This window comes from Aythya ferina, assembly GCF_964211825.1.
Source record: "Aythya ferina genome assembly, chromosome: 16".
Taxonomy (NCBI): Eukaryota; Metazoa; Chordata; class Aves; order Anseriformes; family Anatidae; genus Aythya; species Aythya ferina.
Genome location: NC_140315.1, coordinates 1,023,493 through 1,050,365, shown reverse-complemented (window position 1 = coordinate 1,050,365; position 26,873 = coordinate 1,023,493). Strand labels below are relative to the sequence as shown.

General features: G+C 57.4%; 2 protein-coding genes across 5 annotated transcripts; both read left to right on the top strand.

Annotated features, from left to right (window-relative positions):
* The first annotated feature begins 1,296 nt into the window (after positions 1–1,296).
* TPX2 (TPX2 microtubule nucleation factor) lies at positions 1,297–16,309 on the top strand. Of its 4 annotated transcripts, none has more exons than XM_084538123.1 (18): positions 1,297–1,424; positions 5,662–5,812; positions 6,025–6,150; positions 6,333–6,456; positions 7,002–7,133; positions 7,632–7,682; positions 7,811–7,933; positions 8,350–8,483; positions 8,676–8,833; positions 9,266–9,437; positions 9,583–9,721; positions 9,936–10,152; positions 10,360–10,458; positions 11,170–11,346; positions 11,490–11,636; positions 11,912–12,023; positions 12,683–12,849; positions 13,258–16,309. In XM_084538123.1, the coding sequence occupies exons 2-18, from the start codon at positions 5,710–5,712 to the stop codon at positions 13,366–13,368; spliced, it is 2,292 nt and encodes a 763-aa protein (XP_084394249.1). In that variant the 5' UTR covers positions 1,297–1,424; positions 5,662–5,709; the 3' UTR covers positions 13,369–16,309. The 4 variants fall into 4 exon arrangements, with proteins under 4 accessions (XP_084394249.1, XP_084394248.1, XP_084394251.1 ...); XM_084538122.1 differs by having other exon boundaries at positions 12,662–12,849; XM_084538125.1 differs by lacking the exon at positions 7,632–7,682.
* A 3,770-nt stretch (positions 16,310–20,079) lies between these two features.
* Positions 20,080–26,053, top strand: MYLK2 (myosin light chain kinase 2). Its single transcript, XM_084538121.1, has 12 exons — positions 20,080–20,160; positions 20,924–22,074; positions 22,204–22,538; positions 23,370–23,475; positions 23,656–23,749; positions 23,913–24,022; positions 24,141–24,282; positions 24,401–24,471; positions 24,619–24,747; positions 24,866–25,018; positions 25,395–25,527; positions 25,917–26,053. The coding sequence occupies exons 2-12, from the start codon at positions 20,969–20,971 to the stop codon at positions 25,995–25,997; spliced, it is 2,460 nt and encodes an 819-aa protein (XP_084394247.1). The 5' UTR covers positions 20,080–20,160; positions 20,924–20,968; the 3' UTR covers positions 25,998–26,053.
* The last annotated feature ends 820 nt before the right edge of the window (positions 26,054–26,873 follow it).

The window sequence follows — 26,873 nt, the reverse complement described above, 5'->3', positions numbered from 1 at the left end:
GAATTGGGATAGTTATTAGGGATTGGAATCAGGATTGAGATTAGGATTAGGACCGGGATTGGGATTAAGATTGGGATTAGGATTAGCCCTCTCCCTGCCCCCCCCCCCGTACCCCGGTCCCGGGGCGCTCACGGGGCCCCCGCACGAGGCCGGCCGCAAAGTCCCGCCCCCCACCCCTCCCCGCAGCCAATCAGCCGCCAGCATCACCCCACGTGGGCGTGCCCCGCTCCCGGCCGCTCCCATTGGCTGAGCCGCTTGTCGCTCACGGCCCGCCCCGCCCCTCACCTCAGCGCCCGCCGCAGGCTCCGGGCCGGGAGCGATCCGGGGAGCCGCCGGGAGCCCCCGCCGGGCCTCGGCCCGCTCAGCAGCGCCCGGCCCCGCTCCTCATCACCGCCCGGCGGCCGGGGGGGTGCGACGGGGCGGGAGGGGGCGGGCGGGGGCGGTGCGCATGCGCGCGGCGCCGTGAGGCCCGGTGTGGAGCAGCGCGCATGCGCCCAGAGGGGAGGGGGAGGGAGGGGCGGGGCGGGCGCGGCACTGCGCAGGCGCGGAGGAGCCGGGGGAGGGCGGGGTTGGAGCGCCCCCTGCTGGCGGCGGGGCGGTGGTGCCGCTGTACCGGGGCTCGGTCTCAGCCGCCCCGCAGCGCCTCTGCCGTGCCCCCCGCAGCTCCCCGAGCACCGTTCGGGCCCTGATGTAGCCCCGAGCCCCTGCCCAGGTGAGGGATGTTGGGGCTGAGGCGGCGGGAGGAGGCCGCGTGGCCCTGCAGGCCCTCGATGCCCCGCGTGGCCTCCGTAGCACCGCAGCCACGGGTCCGAGGGGGCTTCCCCGGGGGGCGGGAGGCCTGGCTCGGTTCCTCCCCGGGGGCGGGAGGCCCGGCTGCCTCGGCTCGGGTGGCAGGGAGCTGGCTGCGTCCCGGCGGCTCCACGGGCACAGCTGGGCTCACAACGGAGCAGCCCCCGCTCCTACCGGGCAGGTTCTCGCGGCACAGCCCCGGCACTGCCGCGCTCGGTGCCGCCGGGCGGGCGCCCCGGGCCCTGCCGAGCCCGCAGAGGGCGGCCGCGGGCCCCGAGAGGCGCCTGGCCGAGAGACCCGCCCCCAGCAGCTGATTGGCTGCCTCAGGACATCACTCAAAGCACTCCCCCTCCGGATTGGTTAAACTTCATATCCCGGTGCATTATGGGAGTTGTAGTTTGTTTCCGGTTTTCCGCGTACTACCCTGTGGGTTTGGGCCCTACGTTTCCCGTCACCCCCCGCGCGGCGGGCCGGCACATCCGGGTCCTCCCGCAGCCTGGCGGCGGATCGCCCAATCGGCGCGCGGCGAGGCCGTGCGGCGGGCGCTGATTGGCTGGTTCGGACGGCCGAGCCCCGTTTGAAATCCGTTAACGGCGGCGGGCGGGGGCGCCGCGCAGGGAGGCCGCGGCGCTGAGGTGAGTGGCGGCCGGGGGGGGCCCGGCGGGGCCGGGGCGGCTTCGGCACCTCTGGGAACCTCGGGAAGGGGCTCCCCTGGCCTCCGGTTGGCTCCCCCCGCTCCCCGGTGCTGTCCCGGTCCGGTCCAGGTGCCCCGGTCGCTGCCCCCGTTGGTCCCGGGCCCTGTTCCGGGCTCAGGCCTCGGTACCGCGGCCCCCAGGCCTCGATTTCGGCCCTGCCGCCGCCTGGACCGGGACTGGGAGCGCCCCGGTGCTGAGGGGGGAACGGGGCCGGGAGCCCCGGTGGTTCCCCGTGGGGTCCCTGAGCTGGGCCGGTGGGGCCGAGGCGAGCCCCGAGACCGGGAACGGAGGCCTCGGGCGAGCGCGGAGCCCCAGTGCCGGTAATAACGAGCCGAGGCTGCACCGGCTGGAGGCAGCCTGCGGTGCCCGGTAGAGCCCCGTGCCCTGCGCCTTTAGAGCTCGGTGCGCCCGGGGAGGTGTCGGGGGTGTTCGTTGTGGGCTGGGGGGGGGTAGAGGCTGCTCGTGGGGAGCTGCAGCGCCGGCTCCTGGCTCCTCTCCTCGCTCCTCCTTTGTTGTAGGAAAAGTTGGTGGCTCAGGGTGGTCCGGGGAGCGCTGCGAGCTCCGCTCCTGCCTGGGTGTTTTTGGTCTGACAGCCTGGGTTTGGGCACTGCAGGGTGGGGTGGGAGCCTTGTACCTGGGGTGATGAATTTAGCATCAGTTCTGTGCCGCAGAAACATCAGTTTGAGCGCTGGGAGAGAAGAAAAAGAGAAGAAAGAGATGCTGCAGATCCTGAATGGTTACAAGCACTCGCTTAACCCCACTGGGGAAGAAGCGAGGCTGCTGCTGGCGTCGTGCAGGAAAAGCTCACGTGGCAGCTTCGGGGTGGGATAGCTTCCACAAGGCTTTGGCAGGGCCGTGTCCCCGGAGAGGCAGCCTGCAGCCCTTCATAACAGGCCTCTTTGTGTATCAGCCAGCAAAAAGCACCTGGGAGCTTCAGATCATCCACTCTGTGCGAGGGGAGGAAAGGCTGGTGCTGCAGGAGGGCGGAGAAGCTGCTGGGCTGAACTAAACGAGCTGCCTTGGTGCAGCATCCCTCGCTCACACGGCAGGCAGTGTCAGGAGGCAGTGGAATCGCTGCAGCAGGGCGTTGTGCAGCTCCCTCGGCCCTGAGGGACCTTCTCTTGGTCACTCCTGCTCGTTCCTCTTGGGTCTCCAGGCACGCAGTTCCCCTGGCTTCAGCTCCATCTCCTGACAGAACTCAGGATGTCCTTTTTGTGCTATTTTTTCCCCTTTCCAAACCTGGTAGGCTTTATAAATAACATCTGTAGCTCGTGAAGCTCCTGCAGAACGTGGTGGTGCGGTGGTTGACCAGGGGCACATCCAATTACACTGCAAGAACAGCTCTTCCCTTCTTCCCTCAGTCCCTTGCTGTTCCCCCAACACTGATCTTCTTTGTACTCTCCTCCAGACATCAATTTTTTTCCCCTGCAGCTCTGCTTCCTCTCTGACACGAGGGTTGGGAGGCTCCTTTGTCCCCAGCAGTGCTGTCACAGTTTCTCGATGACCGCCGGGCTGCTGCTCTAAAGTAAGAGGCTCTTTTGGTTAGATGATAACCGTGCTGAAGCGTTCCCTCACCACGTGCTTGGTGCCGAGTTCCTCGTGTTGCAGCTAGGCCAGGACTGTGCTGGGTCTTGTTGGAGTTGTTCCTCTCAGGCCTTGTCCAGCTGAGATGTTTTTGGCAGGAATTTGGCTACTGCACCGAAACAAAGAGGCCGAGCAGACCTGGGTGGAATCACGTCAGTGTTTTCAAGCTCATTTGGATTGGAGCGAGGTGTGAAGTTATTCCAAAATTCCTCCTGTGCCTGCTGTTGGATCAGGCTTATTCTGGGCTAGGAATGCTCGTCCCAGTTCAGCTCAATCCTTGCTCAAAGCCAACTGACCTAAACCAGGCCAAGGCACTCCTCTGGAACGTGCCAGGGAGTTACTCAAAGGAAACTCGCTGTGTGGGGAGCCCGGGGCTGGGCACTGCCCAAGGGGCTGTGTCTGTGGCCGCTTTCTTCACGTTAATTTGGGCTTTTCTTAAAGCCAGGGGACTTGGTGCTGCCTCCTCCGAGCTCCTCTTGGTCCAGCTGCACCCGGCTGGGCGCTGAGCCCGCTGCAGGAGGGGGCCGTGGGCTCCCTGCTCTGCGAGTGCTGGTGTCAGGGTGGGAGGTGAGGGATGTGGGGAGCAGGGTTCCCTTCCTTGTGGCATGGTTTAATGCAGGATTTCCTATTAATTTCCTAATAACTTCCTATTAATGAGGAGAAATGTTTGCACCTGGCTTCCTGTGGAAGAGGCCTGCAGCGGAGGGCAGAGTTTTGCCTCCTGCCTTCAAAGCAAAGACTGAGATGTTGGTGATCCTGCCATCAAATTACAATCAGGTGGTTCTGAATGCGTTAAGGCAGCAGACCATGAGCTGAACTTGGCCAAGTCTTTTTTTTTTTTATGTCAGGCTCTGTAGCAGTGAGTGCATCAGCAATAAATCACCGGCTGAGCACTGAGCTGCCTCCCAGCCCCCTGCTGCTTCCCAGCGATTCTCCTTCCCCGCAGGAGCTGGGGGACAGGTAGGGAGGTGCAGAGGGGATGCTGTGAGTTCCTCTGGCTGAAGCAGGCTGTGGGGTTCGTTCAGGATAACTCCCACCACCCCACAAGCAACGTGCTGTGTGGAAGCGTGCTCTTGCTGCGCTCCTGCTGATTTCGTGGCCACCCCCTCAGCCCAGTCCGAGGGGCTCAGCGACAGGCATCCCTCCTGGGCTGCCCAGGGCAGGACGGGGGCTTTACACGCTGAGAACTTGGAGTGCTTTGGGTGACGTGAAGCGGTTTCAGCTCTGCAGCAGCGATACGAGGCGCTGTGAAACACGACGCCCGGAGCTTGGCTTGGCGGGCTGGCTGGGCAGGGCGAGGGCAGAATGCAGATGACGCATTTGATTTTAAAAAAAGTGGATGGTGTTGACAGAAACCTTATCTTGATTGAGGGTGCTAGGAAAGCATCCGATTCCAGCCGTGTCTTGAGCTCGCTTGCGGTTGGTTTTGGCTCTGATTCTTCTGTTTGCCTTCTCTGGGTCTTGCTCTGCCATCTTCAGCCGTGTGGATGATGCTGGCGTGGTGGCCTTCTGCCCCCACCAGCAGCACTGCTGGGCTGGGGCTCCGGGGGCTTCTCTGCAGGGCCCTTCAGGAGGTAGGGCTGACGGCTGGAACCAGCAGCAGTGCCTCCCAAACGCTGCTTGGATTTACTCCTAAACATGTTCTTATTTACAGAGCCTGCTGTCCAAGCTGAACCATGCTCTGCCTGGACCCATGGCAGAGGTCTCAGACTTTGTGGATCACAAATGTGCTGCTTTAGAGTTGTTTAAACTCAAAAAAGCAGCGTCCAGGTGATCTCCCGTGGGAGAGTTGTATAACGTCCTCCTGGGCTCTGCCTTGCGGCTGCGTGAGGCATCCCGAAAACACCTTTGCAGGAAGGTTTTGTTGCAGTTTGCAGATTTATAATGGAGCTGCTGGCTTTGTTCCTGTTCCCTCGTGTTTAATAGCACCTGTTGACACAGGGATTCCTTCTGCTGTCAGTGCTCCACTAATTAACTGCAGGGACTGTTCTTGACACTCCCGCAGCACGCGGTTTGTTTATAGCCTGGCCGCCCTCTCGGGGCAGTGCCCGGGGACTCGCCAAGCACCCCGTGCTGCTGCCTTCCTGCTGCTGGTAACAATGCTACGCAGAACTCTCCTGTTTTGGAAAGGGATATTCTCCTCAGAGGAGCGTGCTGGTGTTATTAGTTCTTGTCTGTAGCCCTCTGAGGGAGAACGAGCATCGCAGTGCTCTGGAATTGTCGGGCGCTTGCTCTATAAATCTGGGCTGTAACAGTAAGAACTCCTCTTTGCTGCGTGCCCTCGGGGAGGGAAGGGCAAATCAGTCACTTGGAAAGGTTTTGTGGTTTGCTTCCTTCTGAAAATGCACTTCTAGCACCTACAGGCACAAAGGAAGCCTTTGAGATGTGGCCTTTTGAGGGTTTTGAACCTGCATTGCTTGTGAGCCCTTGCAAAGGCTGTGAATCCTCCTGTGGTACAGGAGAACGTGCCAAAGACTGTCTCGGTGTCTGTCTCTAGAAACAACGGAGAGGGAAAGAGGTGGAGAACGGGGTGGGCGGCTGACACCTCTGCTGGGGTTTGGTGCAGCAGCTCACCAGTGCTCGTTCTCTGAAGGACTAACGGTGCGAGCGGAGGACTCCCAGGGACAGCGTGGAGGCGAAGATGTCTCACCCAGAGTCTCGCTATTCCTTCGACGTCCCAAACCCTTGCATCAACTTCGCGACGTTGAGCGAGGATGATGGCTACAATGCAGACTCCTGGTTTGGTAAGTTGTCTGCAGCTCCTCGCTTTGACTTCTCTTTGGTCGAGAGCTTGGCTTCTGTGCCAGTGGATTAGTCAAATTGTTGACTGCATCATTCATCGTGCTTGGGTTTTGGTTCTGTATTTAAACTTTGATTGTGACCTGTAATTTGATGGATGACTTCGTTAACAATACCTCTGGATGCCGTTACGATGTTATAAACTCTTTCCTTGCAGACCAACAAGCAAACCTGGAGAATATCCCTCCTGCAGAAAATCAGGCCAAGATCTTGCAGAGCAGCCCTACTTTGTCGAAGCCTGATACTGTTTGTTCTTCTGCCACATCACAAGAAATAACAATCGGTAAGCTGGCAGGGGATGGGTAGGAGGGGGTAAACTTGACTTGGTTTTCACTAGGGTAGTGAAAAGGCCTCAGTCTGGCTCTTTTGGGACCATCTTATCCTGTTATCCAGCAAAGGTCCCTTGCAGCTTCGTGTTAGCACATGGCTCTGCGTATATCTGAGCTGACCTCTTTCACTTTTCAGCTGAAAACTGTGGTGAAGAGGATGATAAGGCAGAAAACGTGCAGTCCAGCGTGGTTCCTCAGAATATTGCTGGGTCCCTGACAAGCTGGAGAGCTGCTGCTGCTCCTGCAAAGGCATCTCAAAGGTGAAATACTGGTGTTCACTTTGTCTGCGGGTTGGTGGTGTAACTAAGCAGGTCCTCGCTCTCAGTGTGTGCAGTTCCAGCTGTTTTGGGGTCATCCTAAAGGACTGGAGCTCCCCAGCACCGGTCATGTATTGGTACAGCTGAGCTGCTTGCTAATCAGGAGGGGCAATCTCGAGGGGTGGAAATGTAATGCAGCGTCTCACATACTTCTCAAATGAGACTTGGTAGCACTGGGAGCTTCTGGAATGTGAGGATATCTGAAACTGGAGCTGAAGCGGCTTATAAAGTTTCCTTGTTTATATCTGAGTAGGGCAGAACTCATTCTTGATATGAATGCAAGGGGCTCTCTACACTCACACACCAAAGAACATTAAGCTTCTGGATTGTAAAGCTGAAGTAATTCGTGCTGCATTTGGATTTTTAGGTTAAGCACGCAGCTCGCAAAAGAGTACATTGGGGCTGGATAATGCTGTGGCAGTGTTGCACTGATTGTGCCCTCTCAGACCCCGTGGGAAGGCTAAACTCCATTTTCTGTTCCACTCCAGAGCGGGCAGGAGACCAGTTATGAAGCAGAGAAGAACACAGCAGCGCAAACAGCCAGCACGGGTCAAAGCGGACAAAAATGCTACTGCATTGGCTAACAAGGAAGAGGTTCCACCCCTGAAAAAAATGAGAATGTATGTCAGAGCCCTTCTGTTGGGGGCTGAGGAGGGGGATACCACCCTTTCTTTTGAAAGGCTTTCCATTTTGCTGAAGGGTTCTCACAGAGAACAGTGCAGAAGGTTTAGAGGCAGCTGACCTCATCCTGATTCCAGATACTGGTTTTATAAACGAGAGAAAGTGGCTGTAAGACATGAAGGAAGTGCTCTGTGTGGAGGTGTGAATGGAACAGGCTTGGGTTTCTGAAGCTTCTTATTACATACTCAGTGTCTGTCAGCTAGCTTAAATCAGGCTTAACTTGTCCATCAGGAGGTCATCAGGAGGAGCTGCAGCTAAAACATTTCTCAAACTAGCTTGACCACTAGATATTGTACGGTGATAAGCTTAAGGTCAGGAATTTTATTAAAAAAGGCAATCTTTCAAATACTGTTGTACGTGGATGAACTATAGTATTCCTACCCTCTGAGGAAAAAGCTGAAGTTCCCAAACTCAGCAATTAATCTTCCCTTCTACAGCCTTAGTGTACCAGGGAAAGCTAGACGATCCTTGCCTGGGCCCGTGGCGAGGTAAGGCCAGTCTGGCATACCTTAGAATTCACCAGGTGTTGGGATGTTATGCACGGTGGTGAGAGCTGCAGGTGAGCTTTCACTTAGAGCACAGCAGTTGAGTGATTTTTTGTAATTTCATACCCTAGCTCTGGCAGCAAAGAGAAGCTGACAGAAGCATCCCCAAAGAAAGAGCCGTTGCATCCTCCTGACCGTTCCCCAGGAAGAGGGAAAAGCAAACTGACCATGCCCTCCACACCAACGATGTTAAAGTAAGTACCTTTTTGGTGACTGAAGCTTGTCTTTGCTGGTGGTGGGTGCTTTAGCTGACAGCCCTGGCTAGAATGTTTTCCATGTCAATTTAGCATGTGATGGTGTTGTGTTTAGTAAACAGTAAATCAAGGCAACAATATTAGGATGAAATGCACTTCAACTTGTGCAAAGATCTTTTCCTCTTGATTTGAGGAAAAAGTTCTCCTCTCTGACTAAGCATGCATACAACAACTGGATATGTAGGACGGCCATTACTGCCAGCTTCCCTGAGGAAACAAAATCCCAACAGATCTGTTCTGAGGAATATATTTTTATAAAGTGATGCTTCTGCAGTGAAGTCAGAAACAACCATGTTTTTATGCCAATAAGCAGTGAAGCAGGAAGGCACATCTCAGTCCTTAATGTGCTTCTGCAGGAGGACCAATCTTGCTGGCAAGCTGAAGAGTACAGAAGAGCAGGAGTTGGAAAAGATGCAGCAGTTGCAGCGGGAGGTTATGGAGCTGCGGAAGAAGAACGAGGAGTCCCTGAAAGCAGCTATTGCTGGAGCAGGTGAGCTCTTCTAATGTAGACCTGCCAATAAACTGCCTGGAAGTAGTTTTATTTTGTCATGTCTTAAAATATTATAGATGAGTTCTCCAGAAACTGCTGGAGTTATTAGAAATAAATGCCTCTTTTCCCCAAAGTCCTCCCCTGATCCTACTCTAAAACACTTCCAGAACTTACATGCTCTTTCTTCCCTAGGACAACCTGTGAAGAGAACTGTTGGTCAAGTAACAAAGCCAATTGACTTTCACTTCTGCACGGATAATAGAATTAAACAACATGGGGAAAGCCAGCCTGAGAATGAGTACAAGGAAGTGGATTTTGCAGCAGTGCTGAGGAAGCACCCTCCTTCTCCGGTAAGAACCAGTATTGCCAGCAGTCAGCTGACTGATTCTTCACACCACCACCTTTCTCCTTTAGCACGTGCTGCTGGCAGGCCTCTTAGCTGGTAGGTACATGAGAGAGGCGAGTGTTGTGCATATGTAACTGTTTAGTGCACGTCTGCTCTGCCACAAGATACTAAAGGACACTTCTGGGGGGAAAAAACCAGTCTCTTTAATGTCAGATCTACTGGTCACCACGCATGCTTCATTCAGTCTCCTACCTCATACGGTTTCTTGATAGGACTAGTCACGTGCAAGTTCAGACAGTTGAGTCACATCTATCTAATGTGAAGCATTGCCTTCTTTTTATGGTGAAGGGACAGATAATGTGTATTAGTGAGGAAAGGAAGTGTTATTGAAGCATCCTTCTGTTAAATGGCCATAATGACTTTTTTTTGTTTCCAGGCGCGACTGCCAAAGGGACCCACCGTCCCCAAACCCTTCAATCTGTCCCAAGGAAACAAAAGAAAACTTGAAGAAACCACGTCAGAATATGTGTCGCTTGCTGAGCAGGTCGAAGCATTCCAGAGACGCACACCCTCTCGTTACCATTTGAGGAGCAGGAAATCTGAGGAAGGTGAGCAGTCTCAGCTACATCCAGCCATCAAGCTATCTACAGAGGTGGTAGTAGAAAAAGATGCTTTGGTTGCTGTGCTGAGCAAATAATCTGTCTGTTGCAGACCTTTCAATTAACTGCTCGCCTCTGTACCTTGAATTTCTAGGCCCGGTCTCAAGAAAGCCGGTGAAGGCTCGGCTTACAAACCCTAAAACGCCACTGCTTCAAACAAAGCATCGCTTCAGACCTGTCACCTGCAAGAGTGCAGCGGAGCTGGAAGCAGAGGAAATAGAGAAAATTCAACAGTAAGTAAAGGTTGACTCTAGTCTCCTAAGAATTGCACTGCAAATAACATCTGAAATGCCGCTTCTCAGGAACACTAACAAGAGCTGCACACAATGCAACACAACTGCTTCTGTACCTGACTCTTGCTGTCCTATATTGTGAGAAGCCAGTAGCTAGAAGCTGTATCTTGCCACATAAAATGCTTAGGTGACTCTCTCTCTTATTTCTGCGTAGGTACAAATTCAAAGCACGAGAGCTTGATCACAAAATCTTAGAGAGTGGACCAGTCCTGCCCAAGAAACCCCCTGTGAAGGAGCTCACGCAGCCTGTTGGCTTTGATTTGGAAATAGAGAAAAGGATTCAGGAGCGTGAGAGTAAGAAGCAGCAGGAAGAAGAGCACTTCGAATTCCATTCCAGGCCGTGTCCAACTAAAATCCTGGAGGATGTTGTGGTAAGAAGTTTAGTAATGCCCAGGAATTCAGATTAAGGTGGCAATTAGCTTCAAAATGTCCTTAGCTATGTTGCATTATGTATTTAACTTCCAGTAAATGTTGTCTGTCATCAGATAAGAACTGCAGTTTGTACCTACTGCTATATCAGATGGTTTCTCTGCATTTCTTGTTGACTTGGGCAACCACTTACTGACTTTTCTGAACAGGGTGTTCCGGAGAAGAAGGTGCTTCCAGTTACAGTCCCCAAGTCTCCTGTCTTTGCCTCGAAAAGCAGAACCCGAACGTCTAACAGAGATGAAGAGAAGGTAATTGTTGTGAGCATGCTGTAGTCGAGCCTTTCTCTCCCACCAAGGTGACTGCCTCAGCCAGTCCTGCATTCGCCAGCTGGGTGTGGTGCTCTGCTTTGGCTAACCCCTGCCCTCCTGTTGGGCATTTCCCCACTGGTCACCTTCCTCTGTGCCATTCCCTGCGAAAGACTTGGTTGCTGCTTCTTGCTTTGCAAAAACGAATCCTCTAATAAAATAACTCTTTAAAACATGAGGCCGCTGACCAGGCAGAGGTGTTGCTGCTACAAATGAGGGAAGTAATCCCTGCTTAGGCCTTTAGATGATAAAAAGGACACTGGCCTTCTCTGCTTGTTGCTGAGAAGGGCAGATGTTGCACATGACCTTCCTTACCTCAGTCACTCTAGCACCCTAAAGGTAGGGTGCAGGATTCAGAACCCTTCATGCTTTTCTTCCCTTCCCTCTTGTGAAGAGGAAGCTAAAGAATTAGTCTAATTTTGGTTGAGTACTAGAAGTAGTAGCTCTTTAGAAAGAGAAACATCTTGTCTCTGGTTCGGGTTGCCTGTAATTTATTGGTACTTGGTAGGATACTGCAAGAAGATGGTGTTTTACTGATGCTGTTATGACTATTTTACAGGAATTCTAGTCTTTGTGGTAGGAACTCTAGTCTTTTTCTGCAAAAATCCAAAGTGTAATGCTGTGTGTCAGATCCTAACACCAATATCTCCTTAGGAAAAGGAAGCAATGCCTGTGATCAAAGCTAACCCTATGCCACATTACGGAGTGCCCTTCAAACCTAAAATGCCAGAACAGAGGCATGTGGAAGTTTGCCCTTTCTCTTTTGATTCCCGTGACAGAGAGAGGCTAATACAAAAAGAGAAAAAAATAGAAGAATTGCAGAAGGAAGAGGTAAGAGCTAAAAATTACCTTGTATTCCACTCCTTAAGTGGAAAGGGTGTTGCAGGACTTGCCTTCTGCTGTTGGCTGTTAAGCACCCAAAGCTTCGTGCCTTTGAGGAAATGGCAAGGAACTCTTCAAGCTCTTTCTTTCAGGTGCCAAAGTTCAAGGCGCTGCCTCTGCCTTATTTTGACCGTGTTAAGCTGCCAGAAAAGAAGGTCAAAACCCCAACTCAGCCTGAACCATTCCATCTACAGATCGATGAAAGGGGAGCTGCTAAGCTACAGAGCTGGAAACAGCAGGTAGGGTAACAAAGATAACAGGTATGAACAGACTTAACATAGCTAGTTGAGCTCAACTGCAGCAAGAGTCCTGCTCAAGTTTAATTAGGATCTGGCAGGCAAGAATTAATGCATTGTTTTGTCTTTAGTATTTACTATGCTAATATTTTCTATGTGACTGACTTGGTCAGAAATCAAACTGGCTTTTCCAGTGTCAGGAGAGCTGAATTCTGGGTGGGGGAAGATGTTTTTTTTTCTGTTATGCCTGGCACTTGATGGCTTTCCTTCTCGTGCAGCTTAAAGAAGACTTGAAAAGGCAGAAGGAGGCAGCATGTTTTAAAGCTCGCCCCAACGTGGTGGTGCACCAGGAGCCTTTTGTGCCTAAAAAGGAAAATAAGCCAGTATCAGGTAGAGTTAAAGTACTTGCTACACGGGCTTGGTTGATAACTCGGAACTGATGTCACAAAATGATGCTTAGAGTTGCTGACACCTTTACCAGCACAGCCAGCATTGCTGTGCACTTAATCAACTAATTCCCTACCAGCTTGTATCCCCAGGGAGTGGAAGGGTTTCCTCTCCACTGCCCCCCTGTCCTGCACTACCACAGCAGCTGTATTTAACAGCTATGCTACAACTGGCAGATGATTGATGTGCACTAGCTTGGGATAAGGGTATATAATATGCAAGGAGCTCCCTGTAGAGACAGATGGTATTTCTGCAGCAGCTGTCAGTCTTTTTCTCCCATTTGTAATAAGATGAAGGCATCTCCAGCTTAGTTTGTGTGGAGCTAGCTAAAAACTTGTTTGTACTAACAATTGTGTGCTTACTCCCTCCTATGAGGACACCCGTGGCAAGGGTAGCATCTGCATTAACACTGCTCGCATTTGGCCGTAAGCTTTTCTTTTCCCCCAGAACCCCAACTGTGTCTACTAACCACTCTTATGAGGTGAAGCGCTCCAGAGTGAGGCTTCCATTTGACACTAGTAGTGCTCTGCTTTACCTGACCGCCTTTGCACCAATGTTATCCCCTCTATTTCTAACCTTAGAGAGCCTTTCTGGTTCTGTAGTTCCTGAAAGTTTTGAGCTGGCAACAGAAAAAAGAGCTAAGGAGCGACAGGAATTTGAAAAACGATTGGCAAACATAGAAGCCAGAAGGGAGAGACTTCAAGAAGAGGCCAGACAGCGAGAAGAAGAGCGTGAAAAGGAAGAAGTTGCTAAGCTAAGACAAGAGCTGGTAAGTGAGCTATTTCTAAACAGGGACCCAAAGAGATGTGTGAATGTACTAAGTGAGCTAATGTCAATGTTGAGCTGCTTTTAAGACGGTATTCTCAAGTTTCCCTGTCACAAGCTGACTCCTTGCTAATGTCATAGCAGTTTTTTTTTTTTTTAAAAAAAAAAAAAAAGCTCTGGAAATCATCAGCTGCCTCAGCTGTAAACACCTAGCTGTTGGAGCAGAATAATCCTCGTAAAACACACAACCCCTAAGTGTCTTGTGAGCTCCTTGTGGCTCCCTCCAGTGCCTGGGGCAGAGCGGTGGTCTTGTAGATGGATGTCTGCCCTCATCCCACTGATGGCTGGCCTGCATGTTTCAGCTTTGTCTCAACTGCAGTCATTTGTTTCATTTTGTCCTTGGTTTTCTCAGGTCCACAAGGCAAACCCCATTCGCAGATACCGCAACGTAGAAGTGAAGGCCAGCGACCAGCCGCTAACGATGCCGAAGTCTCCAAACTTTTCAGATAGGTTCCGCTGCTGATGTGCATCCCTGTGATAGCAGGAGGGAGAGCACATCCTGCTCCACACTCTTGACAGGCAGAGAGGGAACAGTTGTTTTTAGTGACTTCTCAGTCTCAACTCTTACGCTTGGCTCCGTTATTGTTATATTGGGTGGTTTAACTCCAGCTGAGACAGGTGGCTGAGGCACAGCATCCAGGGAGTGCCATACAGTCTCCAAGGCCTCTTTTCACATCTAGACACCTTGGTCTCTAAACTAGGTAAACTAGGTTTTTGATATTGTGTACAAACATAGTGTACTTAAACTAAATAAAAATTCATAATCTGATTGCTGTCTATTGATAGCACATTGAATCCCTTTACTGCAAAAGAGTTTTTCGTAAAGGGCACTCTGAAGCTATAGGGATGTGCACATCTGGAAGAGCTGCCTTCTCTGTACATTGAAGCATTGATTTCACATTTGTCTCTTAGGCATTTAGTGTATATCTCAAGTTTGAGTTGTGTTGAGTACCTTGAGGCTTCCCCAAGCCAGCATGTTGCAGGTCTGTCTTGTTGGTGTTCAGATGAATGCTAAGATTAATCTTGCCCACACTTTAAAGTAGTTCCCTGTGTATATTAGAGCATTAAACCTTCAGCTGTTTTACAGCTGAAGTCATTCTATTTGAGGAATCAGTTAACTGGCAAATGACTGTTTGCTGCCTCCCTGGCTCGTGTTAGCACAATTACCCTGGCTAAAGACACATTGTCTCCCAGCCAGTCTGGTGTGGCTAGCAGAGCTAAATATAGGTCAAATGCTCTAATGTGCTAGAGGGCAAAACTTCCAGTATGGTTAAAGAGGTAATCAAATCTAGATTAAACTTCACTAAGAATGATTTCTTCCCTTAGCATCGTAATAGGCTTTCGAGACTTGTAAGACTGTGCAGGCTTTTCCCTCATCTTCAGAGATGCAAAAGGCAGAAAGCCCTTTGCGAGCTAAATTGAAAGATGAACATTTACTGTACCTGAAGACTTCTTTTTGGCAGGAATTCCCCTGAAAAGTGAAATGCTGGGGGGCTACAGCAGCTGCAATCTACTGCCAGCAACGAGAAAGTGTTTCATAGGAGCATGTTAAACTCCAGCTCTTCTAATGGAAGGTTTCCCTGCCCGTGGCAGGGGGATTTGAACTAGGTGATCTATAAGGTCCCTTCCAACTCAAACCATTCTATGATATTCTATGAAAGAACACCAGCCTCAAAAAGGAGGAAAAGAAAATTTAAAGCTTAAGGATGTGAGGATTCTTGTTTGGTTGTGTAGTTTTAAGTGCTGTGCAGGTAGGGAGCAAGTGACTAAGGAACTCAAGACCAAGGGATTTTGTATAAGCATGTCAGTACTAAAAAGTGAGTGATGGTGGAGCAGCAGAGCTGCTTCAAAGTGGTGAGCTAAAAGGCAAGGCTCCTTCTAGCCTAAGCTTTAGCTTTTCCTTCTCTCCTGAGGACCTTCTTATGTATGTGACAGAATTGAGCCTGAAAGATTGACTTAGTTGTACAGAATGGCTTAAGTCATTTATTTTTTTTACTGACTTTGCCAATAGCCCCATGTTGCTGAACTGAGGGTAGCTTTGTCAGAGTGATGCTGTCAACAGCCTGGCCAAAGAGGCTGTTGCAAGTAGCTACTGACAGCCCTGCTGGCATACAGCTTACCAGAATGACAGGAGCAAGAAGAACTTGTAAGTATCCTTCTCCTGATGGAAACTGCTGAGATTTGTGTGGATCTGACCAAAGGTGTGTGGATTTTTTTCTCAGTCTGCCTTAAACTTGTTGCTGTCTCAGTGGAGCTATTCCATCTGATCTGCTAGACAGAGAAATTGGGACCTTGAATGTGCAGTCAAGGAAACTTCTGCAGCCTTAAATGCCAGTTCCTGCGAAGCAGGCCGTGTGTGGGCAGCAGGAGCTGTAAATATTCATGGCAAGGCAGAGGAAAGCCTGAATGCTGCTGAGCTGTGGAAGAATGTACAGGCAAGCAAGATAACGAGGCTGCTGAGCTGGAGCAGATATCGACCTGTGAATGATGGAGCAACTGGATTTCTGTGATGGCCTTACATGGCTCCTGCCTCAGCCTTGAGGAAGGGTTCATATGCCTGATAGCTTGTCAGTTTTTTTTTTTTTCCAGCTATAGCATTGGGTCTAATAAAAGATATTACCTCTTCCTGCAGCCACGGCCTCTTATATTCCCCATACACTGCAAACTTGGTGATAGAGGGCCTCAAGGGGCCATCCCGTGTGGTGTGGGGCTTCTGGCAGGGCTGGCAGCAGTCACCCCGCAGCTTCTCGCAAGCTGGGTGGTGTGTGCTTAGTGTAAGCTGCCCTCTGGACTTGGGGGGAAGCATTGTCTTGCTTCTTAAAACTGCTTTAATGTAGGAAACGTGTAAATAAAGGGTGTCTTGGAGCTGAGTGTCAGTCACAAAGGGGTTTGGTTAAGGCTTCAAGAAAGAAATGGGCAGATGACAGCTTGTCCCACGAGAGTGGAAGTGGGGGAATCGAGTTACAGGAACGGAGCAGTAGATCAGGATTTAACCAAGCTCTAGCACGTGCCTTTAGCGTTGGGGTAGGATGACAAAGTGGTGTAAAATCTGTGTTCTTTCCGTGTGTGTTTTGTAACTTCGGATTTTGTAACTTTTGTTTTTTAAATATTTGTTTGTGTTTTTTTTTTTTTTTTAAATGTATTCAAAACTCGCCACCAAGGCCTGCTCATAAAGCTGATGAGCGGGACCAGGTATAATCAAGTAGAACTTCGCCCAGCTTCACTTCTACTATAAACTCTGCTCTTCTTCTAAGTTCTGTTTCTGTGAAGTAATTTGCTGAACTCGGACCAGAACGGGAGTTAAGCCGTGATATTTCCTGGACTTCATCTGGAAGAGTGGCTGTGAACTGGAAGCTGTTAGCTGGTGAAGGAGGTTGTTATTAAAAGCCTTGATTACACTCTCAGAGCCTCGGTTCTCTCACTTCTCCGCGGGGGTATCTTGGGGACTGTTGGCACTGGGCTGCTGGGTGCAAACAAGCCGTGCCTGGCACCAGAGGTGCCCTGACCCTCTGCAGAGTGGTTGCAGGACTCACTCCTGCTCTTTCCATCCCCATGGGTCTGTGCTTGGTGCATCCTGGGGCTGCTGCGTTGCTCCGGGAAGGTTTTCTTTTGCCTGCTGGGACTTTCCCCATCACCTTGCTTGCGCCTGGCACCCAGGATCACCGCTCGCCCAGGGAAGTCCGGAGTGCTGATGGAAGCAGTTAAGCCCTCGACCGCGTGTCTGGGTTGGCCCCGCGGGGCCGGGGCACCCGGATTGTGTTACAGTGTGTGGCCGGGGCTCAGGTGGGGCCGTCGCCTCTCGATTTAGCCGAGGTGTTGAGTTTCCTGGAGCACGGACGAGCCTTGGCCCGGCGCGGAGCCTTCCTTACCCATGAAAAAGCGTAAAGGTTAAAGTGTGCTGCTGCAGTTGTGACAACCACGTAGCTAGGGAACGGGCGTGCTTGATGCCGAGCCAGCTCGCCCCAGGACAGCCTGTTTTCCAGCTGCAGGCAACGCAGGCTCTGGCTCGAGCTGCTGAATGGGGAGGGAAAACACCCCCCAGCTGGGGAAACCTGCGTGGTGCCTGGTTTGCTTCCGTGCTCCGCGGGGCCCTGGAGCTCTGGGCTGGTCATCCGGGGGCTTTTTGAGGCAGCGTGTCCCAAATCCTGGTGTGCAAAATCCCGGTGTGCAGGCTCTTCCTTGTGAGAGGATTATCTTTGTCCAGCTCCTTTCCCTTTGCCTGCAAATGTTTTTCCCTTAAGAGCACCAAACCACCTCTTCCTTCAGCCTCCTTTAAAAGAACGCTTTTAGGGTTTAGAAGAGCCCTTTTTGGCTACCCAGCTCTGCCTCCTCACCTCATCCTCAGGCAGCTTCTTAGCAAGAGTTTAAGACCGAAAGCACCAGAGGAAAGCCTGCTGGTCTCCAGGGGGTGCTCTCGGTGGCTTTTGGCACTCCCAGGGCTCACAGCACCCGCTGCTCCCTCACCGAGGACTGGATGCTCTTTCTTACCACGAGGGCAGGGAGGAGAAGGCTGGCAAAGAGGTGGTGAAATGATGGAGAGGTGGCCCCCAGGTGCCTGGTGTGAAGGAGCCCTTCCTTCCCTGAGAGCCCTGCGTGGCATGGATCCGAGCTGTGCGGGGTGCCCAGGGGCTGTTCGGGAGCCCCAGGCTGCGTCCTACAGAGCAACCCCTGCTGCTGGCGGTGTGATTGTGGAGGGAGATGCCAGAGCTGCTGTGTTTGCCGTCAGAACCAGCCAGGCTCCACGGGGAAGCAGCTCCAGCCCCACATTTCACCCACATTTCTTTTTTTTCTTGGCTTAAACCTCACCCTGGGCTCCGTGCGTGGCGGGACTGAGCCCCTGCAGGGGCTGTGGCCGCTCCTGGGGGGAGCAGGGAGGAAAATCCCTTGGGAGCAGGCGGAGAGGGGCTCATCCAGCAGCACAGCTGGGACAGGGCACGGCAGCACCAGCTCCTTCCCGAGCCTTCCTGCAGCCCCCAGCAAGCGCCACGTCTCTCCCGTGCAGGATGCGTGCCCAGCCTGGGGCTTTGGAGGCTTCCCAGCGGGGCTGCTCTTCCCTTCCCGAGTCCCTGTGCTGCTCAGATGATGGAGGTAGGTAATAAGTTGTTTTTTTTTGTTTTTTTTTAAAAAAAAGAGCCTCCGTTGTACAAAGCAGCTGGTTCTGCTCACAGCCGGAGCACAAAGGAAAAGGTTACGGCAGGGATGGGGCCCTGCCAGGAGCATTCCCAGGGCCCAGCCCTGACAGCGGGGCCGGTTTGGAGGCAGAAATAGCAACAAGCCCCGGCCCTCCAGGTTTGTTCTCGCAGATAATCACTTCCTTAGGCTATTGCCAGTGCTTTTCCTCCCAGCCGAGCACCTTGCTGGGGTCGTGCAGCTGCTGGAGCAGGGCTGCGGCTTCACCCCGTCCCCACTGCTGCGTCTCACCCCAACCCAGGACCACACGGGCTGGGGACACCGTGGTGGAGCACCTCGGGCACCTCCCTGCCCTACCCAGGGCTCCGCATCCCCATCTGGGGCTGGGTGCAATGGGAAAAGGAACAGCCCCGGGGCTCCAGCCTGGGCCTGGTTCCTCCGTTAAGCAGCGCGGGGTGGGTGGGCAGCTCGGGCTTCACCTCTGGTTTTCCACCGCAGCTGGTTAGGAAAGAGGAATGGAACGGGGTCCTTCCAAAGGTTGGTCCTGGAGCTTTCCCCATCCAGGTTTGTATTTAAGGCTTTAACAAGCAGAAACCCCTGTGCAGCCGAGACCCCTTCCCGCAGGAGGCAGAGCTCAGCAGGAGCCCCGTCCCCCCTCGTTGCCCCCCATCATCACTCGAAGCCCCTTCCCCCTGCTCTGTGGGGGCTCCCTGCACCCTCCCTGGGGTACCCTGGGGACAAGGTGGCCGTGGCTCCTGGCCACCCCGTGGGGGTCCCAGCCCCGCTCCGTCCCCGTGCCCTGCTCCGTGCTGAGCCCCAAACCGTGGTGGTGCCCCCGCTGTGGGGCTCAGGGGGAGGCGTTTGGCCGTGGCAGGGGATCCCCGCGGCGCTTTTGGCCCTGGGCAGTGCCCCCCAGGAGCAGGTGAGGAGCTGGAGGGCAGCCAGGAGCCGGGGGCAGCTCCGGGAGCAGATGCCTGACCCTGGGCACCCTGGGGCATCTCTGGTCCTGCTGCGAGCTGCTCTCGCTGTTTTATTGCCCGTCACCGAGCCGAGAGCTCTGCTGTGTCCCCCCTCCCTCAAAGGAGCAACAGAGGCAGGCGGAGAGGGGCCGAGCCCTTCCTCCTGCGGGCTGCGCTGGTGTCCCTGCGGCCGCTGCGTGATAAATCGCTGTGCTGGGTTTTTAATAGTCGGTATTACCGGAGTGCTTTCACCCAGCGGGGCTGGCAGGGGAGGGCTGGGTCCTGTTACCCTGGGGTTCCTCCTGCTAAACCTCAAATGACCACCTCCACCCCCGGCAGGCAGAAACCCGAGAGAGACGCGCGGAGCCTGCGTGCCCTTGAGCAATGCTTTCCTCACCTTAAGTTTCACCGATTTAAAGTAAACAAGGCTCTGCTGGCTGGGGGCGTGAGGCAAAAAAAAATGGTGCAGCCTTTGGGGCTGAATCATCTCCAGGCCCCAAAACCCCTCTGTGCACCTCTGGCAGGGTCTCTCAGTGCCCATGCGCCTGCAGGCAGCCTGACCCACCCAGCAGCACCCCTGGGTCCTTTTTTCCTCTGCCTGATACCCAAAATATTCATTTTGATTCCCATTTCTGCCACTCAGCTGGTTCCCAAGCGCAGCTGCAGCAGCGACAGGGGTTGGTGCCGCGGCTCCCTGCTGACATCCCTTCTGCTTTGGGTCCCCAGCAGCGCTGGCCGTGCCCACGTTGCACTGGGAGAGCCAAAATTCCCCCTGGATCCGCTGCCCCTGGGGCTGTGCCACGCTGCTGGGGACAGCCCAGGCCCTGGGAACTGGGACCAGGGAGCTGGGGGTGCCCGTGCGGGGCCACCCGGTGCCCCCCGGCCGTGCCGGTGAGCGGTGCCCGTGCCGGGGCAGCTCCTGCTCCTCTCGCCGCCTGTGCCGGCCGGCGGGAGCACGAGGAGTGGCGTGTCCTTTGAACGGGCTCCAGCAGCGACAGGTGCTGGGAAAGGCGACGCGGGACGGCTCCTGCTGGTGTAAAGGATACTCCTCTCTCCCTGCACTAATCCAGCTCTGTTACACCCAGTATAGAAGGGGCTGCTCCGGCCAGGCGCTGCCACAGCGCCGATGCTGCTCTCCTGACTGCCCTCTGCCCTGGGAACCCCAGGTAAAGGGGCTGGGGGGGGGGCTATGCGGGTGGGCAATGGGGTCCCTGAAGCCTTTGGGGTCCCTGTAGCCACTGGTCCCGTGCTGGGGGCAGTGGGGTGGCTCTGGGGACAGCCAAACCCTGAAGCCTGCAAGCTGAGGCTGTGGGGAGCGGGGACGGCTCAGCCTCACTCCGCTCCCTGCCTGCAGCTCTGAGCCCAGTAAAACCAGTAAGCGGCTGCCCCGCTGCCAGAATGGTTACCAGTGGGATTGTTCCCACAAGGGTCAGGGTTGCAGGGGCCAGGGCAGAGCCGCGGTGCTGGGCTGGGGGCTGCTGCTGCCGGCCTGGAGCTGTGCTGCCACACGGGCACCCATGGGTGCTGCCCGAACCCCTGCAGCCCCTCGGTGTGGGAGCTGCCGGGACCCCCCGGCAGACGGGGCTGTGCTCTGCCGGCAGCTCCCGGGGATGCTCCCCTCGCCCCCTCCCCGTGTGGCCACCCGGTGTCCCCTGTCCCTCCCCGGGGGGGACGCAGCCTGCGTTTGGCACCCCGGCCGTGCCGGCTGCCTGCGCGGTGCCGTGGCAGCGACAGGTGCCGGGGTCAGGCCATCGATCAGTCACTGCACAGCAAATATCGGGGCACAACGGGGCGGTGCGTGGACCTGGGGGGCCACACGGGGCCCGTCCCCGTGCCACCAGCGAGAAAACCCCCGGGGCGGAGGGATAGGAACCCCCCCGGGACCCCCGCTGTGCCCGGAGCCTCCAGCTCGCCCCTTTTCTCCCGCAGGAGCCTCGCCGACCCGGGGCAGCCGCCTCCGGCCGCAGAGTGCCCATGGAGCAGGACGGCGTGGCGGGTGGCACGGCTGACACCGGGGGGGCTGGGAGCACGGCCACCCCCGGAGCTGAGCCCAGCACGACCCCTCCTGTCCCTGCTGCCCCCCCGGACACAGAGCCCCCAGCCCAGGCTCAGGGCACGGGGCAGGAAGAGCCCGGGAAGGAGAAGGCTGCGGCTGCCGGGGCTCAGGGTGAGGGGGGCAAGGAGCCTGCCAAGGAGGAGCCCCCAGGAGGGGAGGCAAAGCCCTCGGAGGAAAAGGGTCCGGCTGCTGCTGGGGCTCGGGATGGAGGAAAGGAAGAGCCCGTGAAGGAGAAAGCCCAGCCTGGGGGAGAGCCCCAAGGGGGAACGGCAGAGCCCCCCGAGGGGAAGGAGCCGGCTGCTGCCCAGGCTGAGGGTGCAGGGAAGGGGGAGCCCCCCGAGGAGAGGGCTGAGGCTGCAGCAGAGCCGCAGGCAGGGGACGCGGCACAGCCTGCACAGGAGAAGGGCCCGGCAGGGGAAGGGGCTCAGGATGGAGGCAAGGAAGAGCCCACGAAGGAGAAAGCCGCCGGCGATCCAGAGGCTGAGGGTGGAGGAAAAGCAGAGCCCACACAGGAGGAGGCCCCGGCTGCGGCAAAGGCACGGGATGGGGAGAAGGCAGCAGAAAAGGTGGAGAAGAGCCCAGCTGCAAAAGCGGCTCAGGATGGAGGCAAAGAAGCTCCTGCGAAGGAGGAAGCCACAGCAGCTCCTGCGAAGGCTCAGGATGGAGGGGAGGAGGCTGCAGAGGTGGAAAAACCCACGGCGGTGACAAAGGCTCAGGATGGAGGCAAAGAAGAGCCTCCCAAGGAAGACGCCGCGGCTGCTGCGAAGGAGGAACCGCATCCTGCAAAGGCTCAGGATGGGGAGAAGGAAGACACGAAGGAGGAAAAAGCCCCAGCAGCAGAAACAACCCAGGATGGGAGCAAGGAGCCCACGAAAGAGGAGACCCCGGCCCCTGCAGAGGCTCAGGCTGAAGGGCACAAAGCGGGTGGTGCGGAGGAGAGCAGCAAACAGCAGCCACCCAAGGGCCCCGAGCCCTCGCGCCCGGCACTGCTGCAGAGCCTGAGCTGCCCGGCCGCCTGCCAAAGGTACCCGGGGAAGGGTCCCTGGGGGCTGCCCAGCGAGCTGGAGCCCTCCTCGGAGGGGGTCCCACGGGGCAGAGGTGGGGGCCGGGCGCGGGGCTCGGGGCGCTGCTCACCTCCTGCTCCTGCTTCCAGGGAGGAGCAGCCCGGGTTGGAGGTGGCCGGGATGGAGATGATACCGGAGGAGACCGCGGTGGCACCGGCAACAGAAGGTTTGGGGGAGCCCACCCCGGCCCAGGGGGACCTGCGGCCCCCCGAGCAGCCTGACCCCGCGGGCAGCGCTGGCACCCCGCAGGAGAGGACATTGCCCGGTGCCGTGGGGCAGCCCCAGCCCGGTTCGGAGCCTCCCGGGGACGCCGAGCAGCCCGGCCCCGGTGCCGCGGGGCAGCCGTCCTCGACGGAGGCAGAGCCGCCCCCCAGCCCCTACCTCACCCCCGATTTTGGGAAGGAAGACCCTTTTGAGATACTGGGTAAGGCTGCGCCGCCCCCCAGCCCCCTGCTCTGGGCTCTGTCCTCAGCCCGGTGGCGGTGGCACCCCGGGACCACCTTCACGGGGCAGCAACCCCGGGGTCTGCCACGTCTCCGCCGCTGCCCTCCCGGGCCGCCAGCTCCTGCTCCTGGCTCGTGGCCCACCGGCAGCCTTCGAGCTCCGGTTTCACTGTAAACAGGGCTAAATGCGGCGTGTCCCCTCCCCAGGCTTCTCCCAGCCCAGCCTGGCACGCGTGGCGCTGCCCGGGGCTGCCCGGCGGGACGCGGAGCCTGTCCTGCCCCAGGACTGACAGCCGCCGCCTGGCCGCTGCCGAGGGACAGCGTGTCCCCTGTCCTGCACCGCCGTCCTTGGGGGTGCCAAGGGGGTCAAGGTGGAGGGTGCTGGGGGGGTCCCCTGAGGGGCCAGCTCCTGTCAAAGTGGGGAGCGTGGGTGCAGGGGGGGTGCCCCGGAGCGGGGTCTGTCCTGGGGGGGTGAGCAGGGCACGGAGGGGGTGAGCGAAATGTGCAGCAGGGTGGCACGGAGGGGTGGCAAATGGGATGGTGGCCGCTGAGGGAGGCACGCAGCAGCGTGGCCTGGAGAGGGCGAGCATGACACGCGTGTTGGTGGCCCACGGGTGGCCACCAGGCACACGGCAGGGTGACACGCAGCAGGGCGATGCTGCGGGAAGTGCTGGAGGTGCCGGGCAGCTGCTGGGGACCCCTGACCTGCAGGAGGCACCGGGACGAGCTCCCAGCACGGGGCACCCTGGGGTGCCAGCAGTGGGGTCCCCCGGTGGGCAGCTCCCTTTTCACCCCCTCCTCTCTCTCGGCAGACGATGTCCCCCCGCCGCCCGCGCCCTTCGCGCACCGCATCGTCACCCTGCGCTCGGCCAGCGTCAGCTCCCAGTTCAACCTCAGCTCCAAGGAGATCCTGGGGGGGTAAGGAGGGGTCCGGGCTGCGGGAGGGACCGAGGACGCCTGGCTCTACCCCAGCTCTGAGCAGCGAAGGGGTCCCCGGGGAGCCTCCAGCACCCAGCCCCTGCCTGCGGGGAGCTGCTGCCGTGGGTGCCGGGGTCCCCAGGCGGCCGCGGTGCCATCGACGCCTCCCCTGTTCCACAGGGGCAAGTTCGGTGAAGTCCACACGTGCACCGAGAAGCAGACGGGGCTCAAGCTGGCTGCCAAAGTCATCAAGAAGCAGGGCGCCAAGGACAAGGTCTGACCGATGGGCGCGGGAGAGGGGGAATCTCGAGGGTGCCAAACCGGGGGGCTCCTCGCTGCCGTCCCCCCCTTCCCCAGGGGCTGTCACCCAGCCCGGCCCCGTGCCGGTGGCTCAGCCGGGGCTGACACCAACCCCCCGGTGGGGGCTGCTGCTGCAGGAGATGGTGCTGCTGGAGATCGACGTGATGAACCAGCTGAACCACAGGAACCTCATCCAGCTCTACGATGCCATCGAGACGCCCCGGGAGATCATCCTCTTCATGGAGTTGTGAGTGCCGGGGCTGCGCGGTGCGGGGCTCAGCGCCCAGGCCAGGGGGGCTGCAGGAGGATGGGGTGGGGAGGGAATCCCCCGGGTGACCCAGGGACCCCCGTCCGTGCCCGTGCAGCATCGAGGGCGGCGAGCTCTTCGAGCGGATCGTCGACGACGACTACCACCTGACGGAGGTGGACTGCATGGTGTTCGTCCGGCAGATCTGCGAGGGCATCCGCTTCATGCACCACATGCGCGTCCTCCACCTCGACCTCAAGGTGCGGGGCCGGGGCGCTGGGGGCTCCCGATCTGCTGCAGGTCTTCACGGGGGGACGTCCCCTCTGGGCCCTCGCCCCGGGAGCTGGGCTCTGACTGGGGGGGTCCCTGTCCCCGCAGCCCGAGAACATCCTCTGCGTCGCTGCCACCGGGCACATGGTGAAGATCATCGACTTCGGGCTGGCTCGAAGGTGCCGTGCTCCCCCTCTCCCCGTGTCTTCGTCCTCCTGCTGTTCTGCTCCCACCTTCACCTCTGTGTGCGGGGAGCACGGGGCCAGCTGCTTGTGGTGGCAGCCAGCCTGTCACCCTGCCTCTGAACCCCCCCGTCCCGGCCACAGGTACAACCCCCAGGAGAAGCTGAAAGTGAACTTTGGCACCCCCGAGTTCCTCTCCCCCGAGGTGGTCAACTACGAGCAGGTCTCCTACTCCACGGACATGTGGAGCATGGGCGTCATCACCTACATGCTGTACGTCGGGGTCCCTTCTGGGGACAGTCCCCGAGCCGGGTTAGCCCCGTGCAGGGGGAATTTGGGGTGCCCCAACCCAGGGCACCCCCTGCTCACCCGTCCCCCTCCGCTCCCCCAGCCTCAGCGGCCTCTCCCCTTTCTTGGGCGACAACGACACCGAGACGCTGAACAACGTCCTGGCTGCCAACTGGTACTTTGATGAGGAGACCTTCGAGAGCGTCTCCGACGAGGCCAAGGACTTTGTCTCAAACCTCATCATCAAAGAGAAAAGGTGCGACGCTGGGGGAGGCCGTGGTGGCCCCAGGGCGGGCACCTTCCATCTGTGCGCTCTTGGCTCTGCCCAGCCCGTGCATTCCGGGTGCAGCCCCTTGTGCTGGGGTCAGCCGTGTCCCCAAAGCCCTGCCCTGGCCTCTGGCTGTCCCCAAGCACAGCCCCTTGTCCCTGCAGGGCCACTGGCCACGAGCAAAATGCGCTGGACCGCTCACGGTCCCTCTTTGTCCCACCGGTCCCCGGGCACATCCTTAGGGCTGATGGCCAGGGCACAGGTTTCTGGGGTTGGGGGGCTCTTGGATGGCACAAGAAGGGGTCAGAGGGGGGAAAGGGGCTGCAGGGGGACCCGTGGTGACCCCCTGGCCTCTCGCCCCCAGCGGCCGGATGAGCGCGGGGCAGTGCCTGCAGCATCCCTGGCTCAACAACCTGGCGGAGAAGGCGAAGCGCTGCAACCGCCGCCTCAAGTCCCAGGTGCTGCTCAAGAAATACGTCATGCGGCGGCGCTGGAAGGTGCGTGGGGTGGGGTGGGATGGGGTGGGATGGGGTGGGATGGGATGGGATGGGATGGGATGGGACAGGGGTCAACACCGCCCCGCTCTGCTGTCTGGGGGAGTTTGGGTGCCCCCCGGGTGGGATCTCCCCAAACACTGGTGCCTTTTTGACTCTCCTGAGCCCATCCCAGGAGCGCATTTTAGTGGCAGAAGTGGTGTCAGGATGGAGGGGAGGGAAGCTCCTGGGGCTGGTGTTAGCCCAGGAATCTCCCCTGAAAGCTGGTGCAGGGGGAGCCCTGGGCGGCTGCCAGCTCCCCGGCCCAGCTCCCGAAGCAGCTCTGGGAGTGCCGCCGGGTTCAGCCTCGAGGTCTGCAGCCGGACTCGTGCCTCTCCTCTTGTCTTTTACAGAAAAACTTCATCGGGGTGTGTGCTGCCAACCGCTTCAAGAAGATCACCAGCTCGGGGTCGCTGACGGCGCTGGGCGTCTGAGCGTGGGCCGGGGGCTGAGCACCGTGAGCCCAGAGGAACCGCTCGGAGAGGGGGCTTGGGGGCTGCCGAGCCCCATCCCGGGGCCGTGCCGGGGCCTCACCCCTGAACAGGAGCAGGATCTGGGCAGGGGCAGCCCCGCAGGCACCGCGCAGCCCCAGCTCTGCTCATCAGCCGGCAGCTCCAGCCCCCACTGCGCCTCGCCACGAAGCCACCGCCTCGCTCCTGCCCCTGCGGCCGCTGCTCTGCCCCGGCACCGGGCACCGGGGGGGCTGCTGGAGACCCGGACCCCCGCGGGCTCCTCACCCACAGCCACCTTTTGTGGGCTCTCAGGGCTTGAGCCACCCCCGTCCCCAGCGAGCCGATGCTCCCCCCTGCATTTCCACGGACTGCGAGGTGGTTTCCACGCTCGTTCCCGGCACGGCAGCACCACGTAGCAGCGCTCCCCGGCCCGCAGCAGCGCTCCCCTCTCAAACTGCTCCTCTGGGACTTCAGAGCAGCCCGACGCCAGCGCTGCTGCCGGCCCTGCACGCTCACAGCCACACGGGCACGAGGTTGGCACGCTCTGCTTGGAGACACCGCAGCTCTCGGCCCCCGAGGTGCCCACCTGCCCCGCGCGGTGCCGGGCTCTGCTCCGATGGAGGGAGCAGGTTTGTGGCACAGGGAGGGGGGCGGAAGGCAGGTGCAGACCCGGACACCCCCCCTGGGGGACTTGGCGCAGGGGCTGGGGCCGGGGCCGTGGCATCGCCTCCCCGCCGCGCGGAAGCTGGAGCCGGGAGGGCGGCGCGCACAGGAAGGGAGGAAGCGCCGAGCACGTTTCCAGGAGCGTCCCCAGCTGGGAGCCAGCGAGCGAAGAAGGAGGCTTTGTGTGCTCCTCCT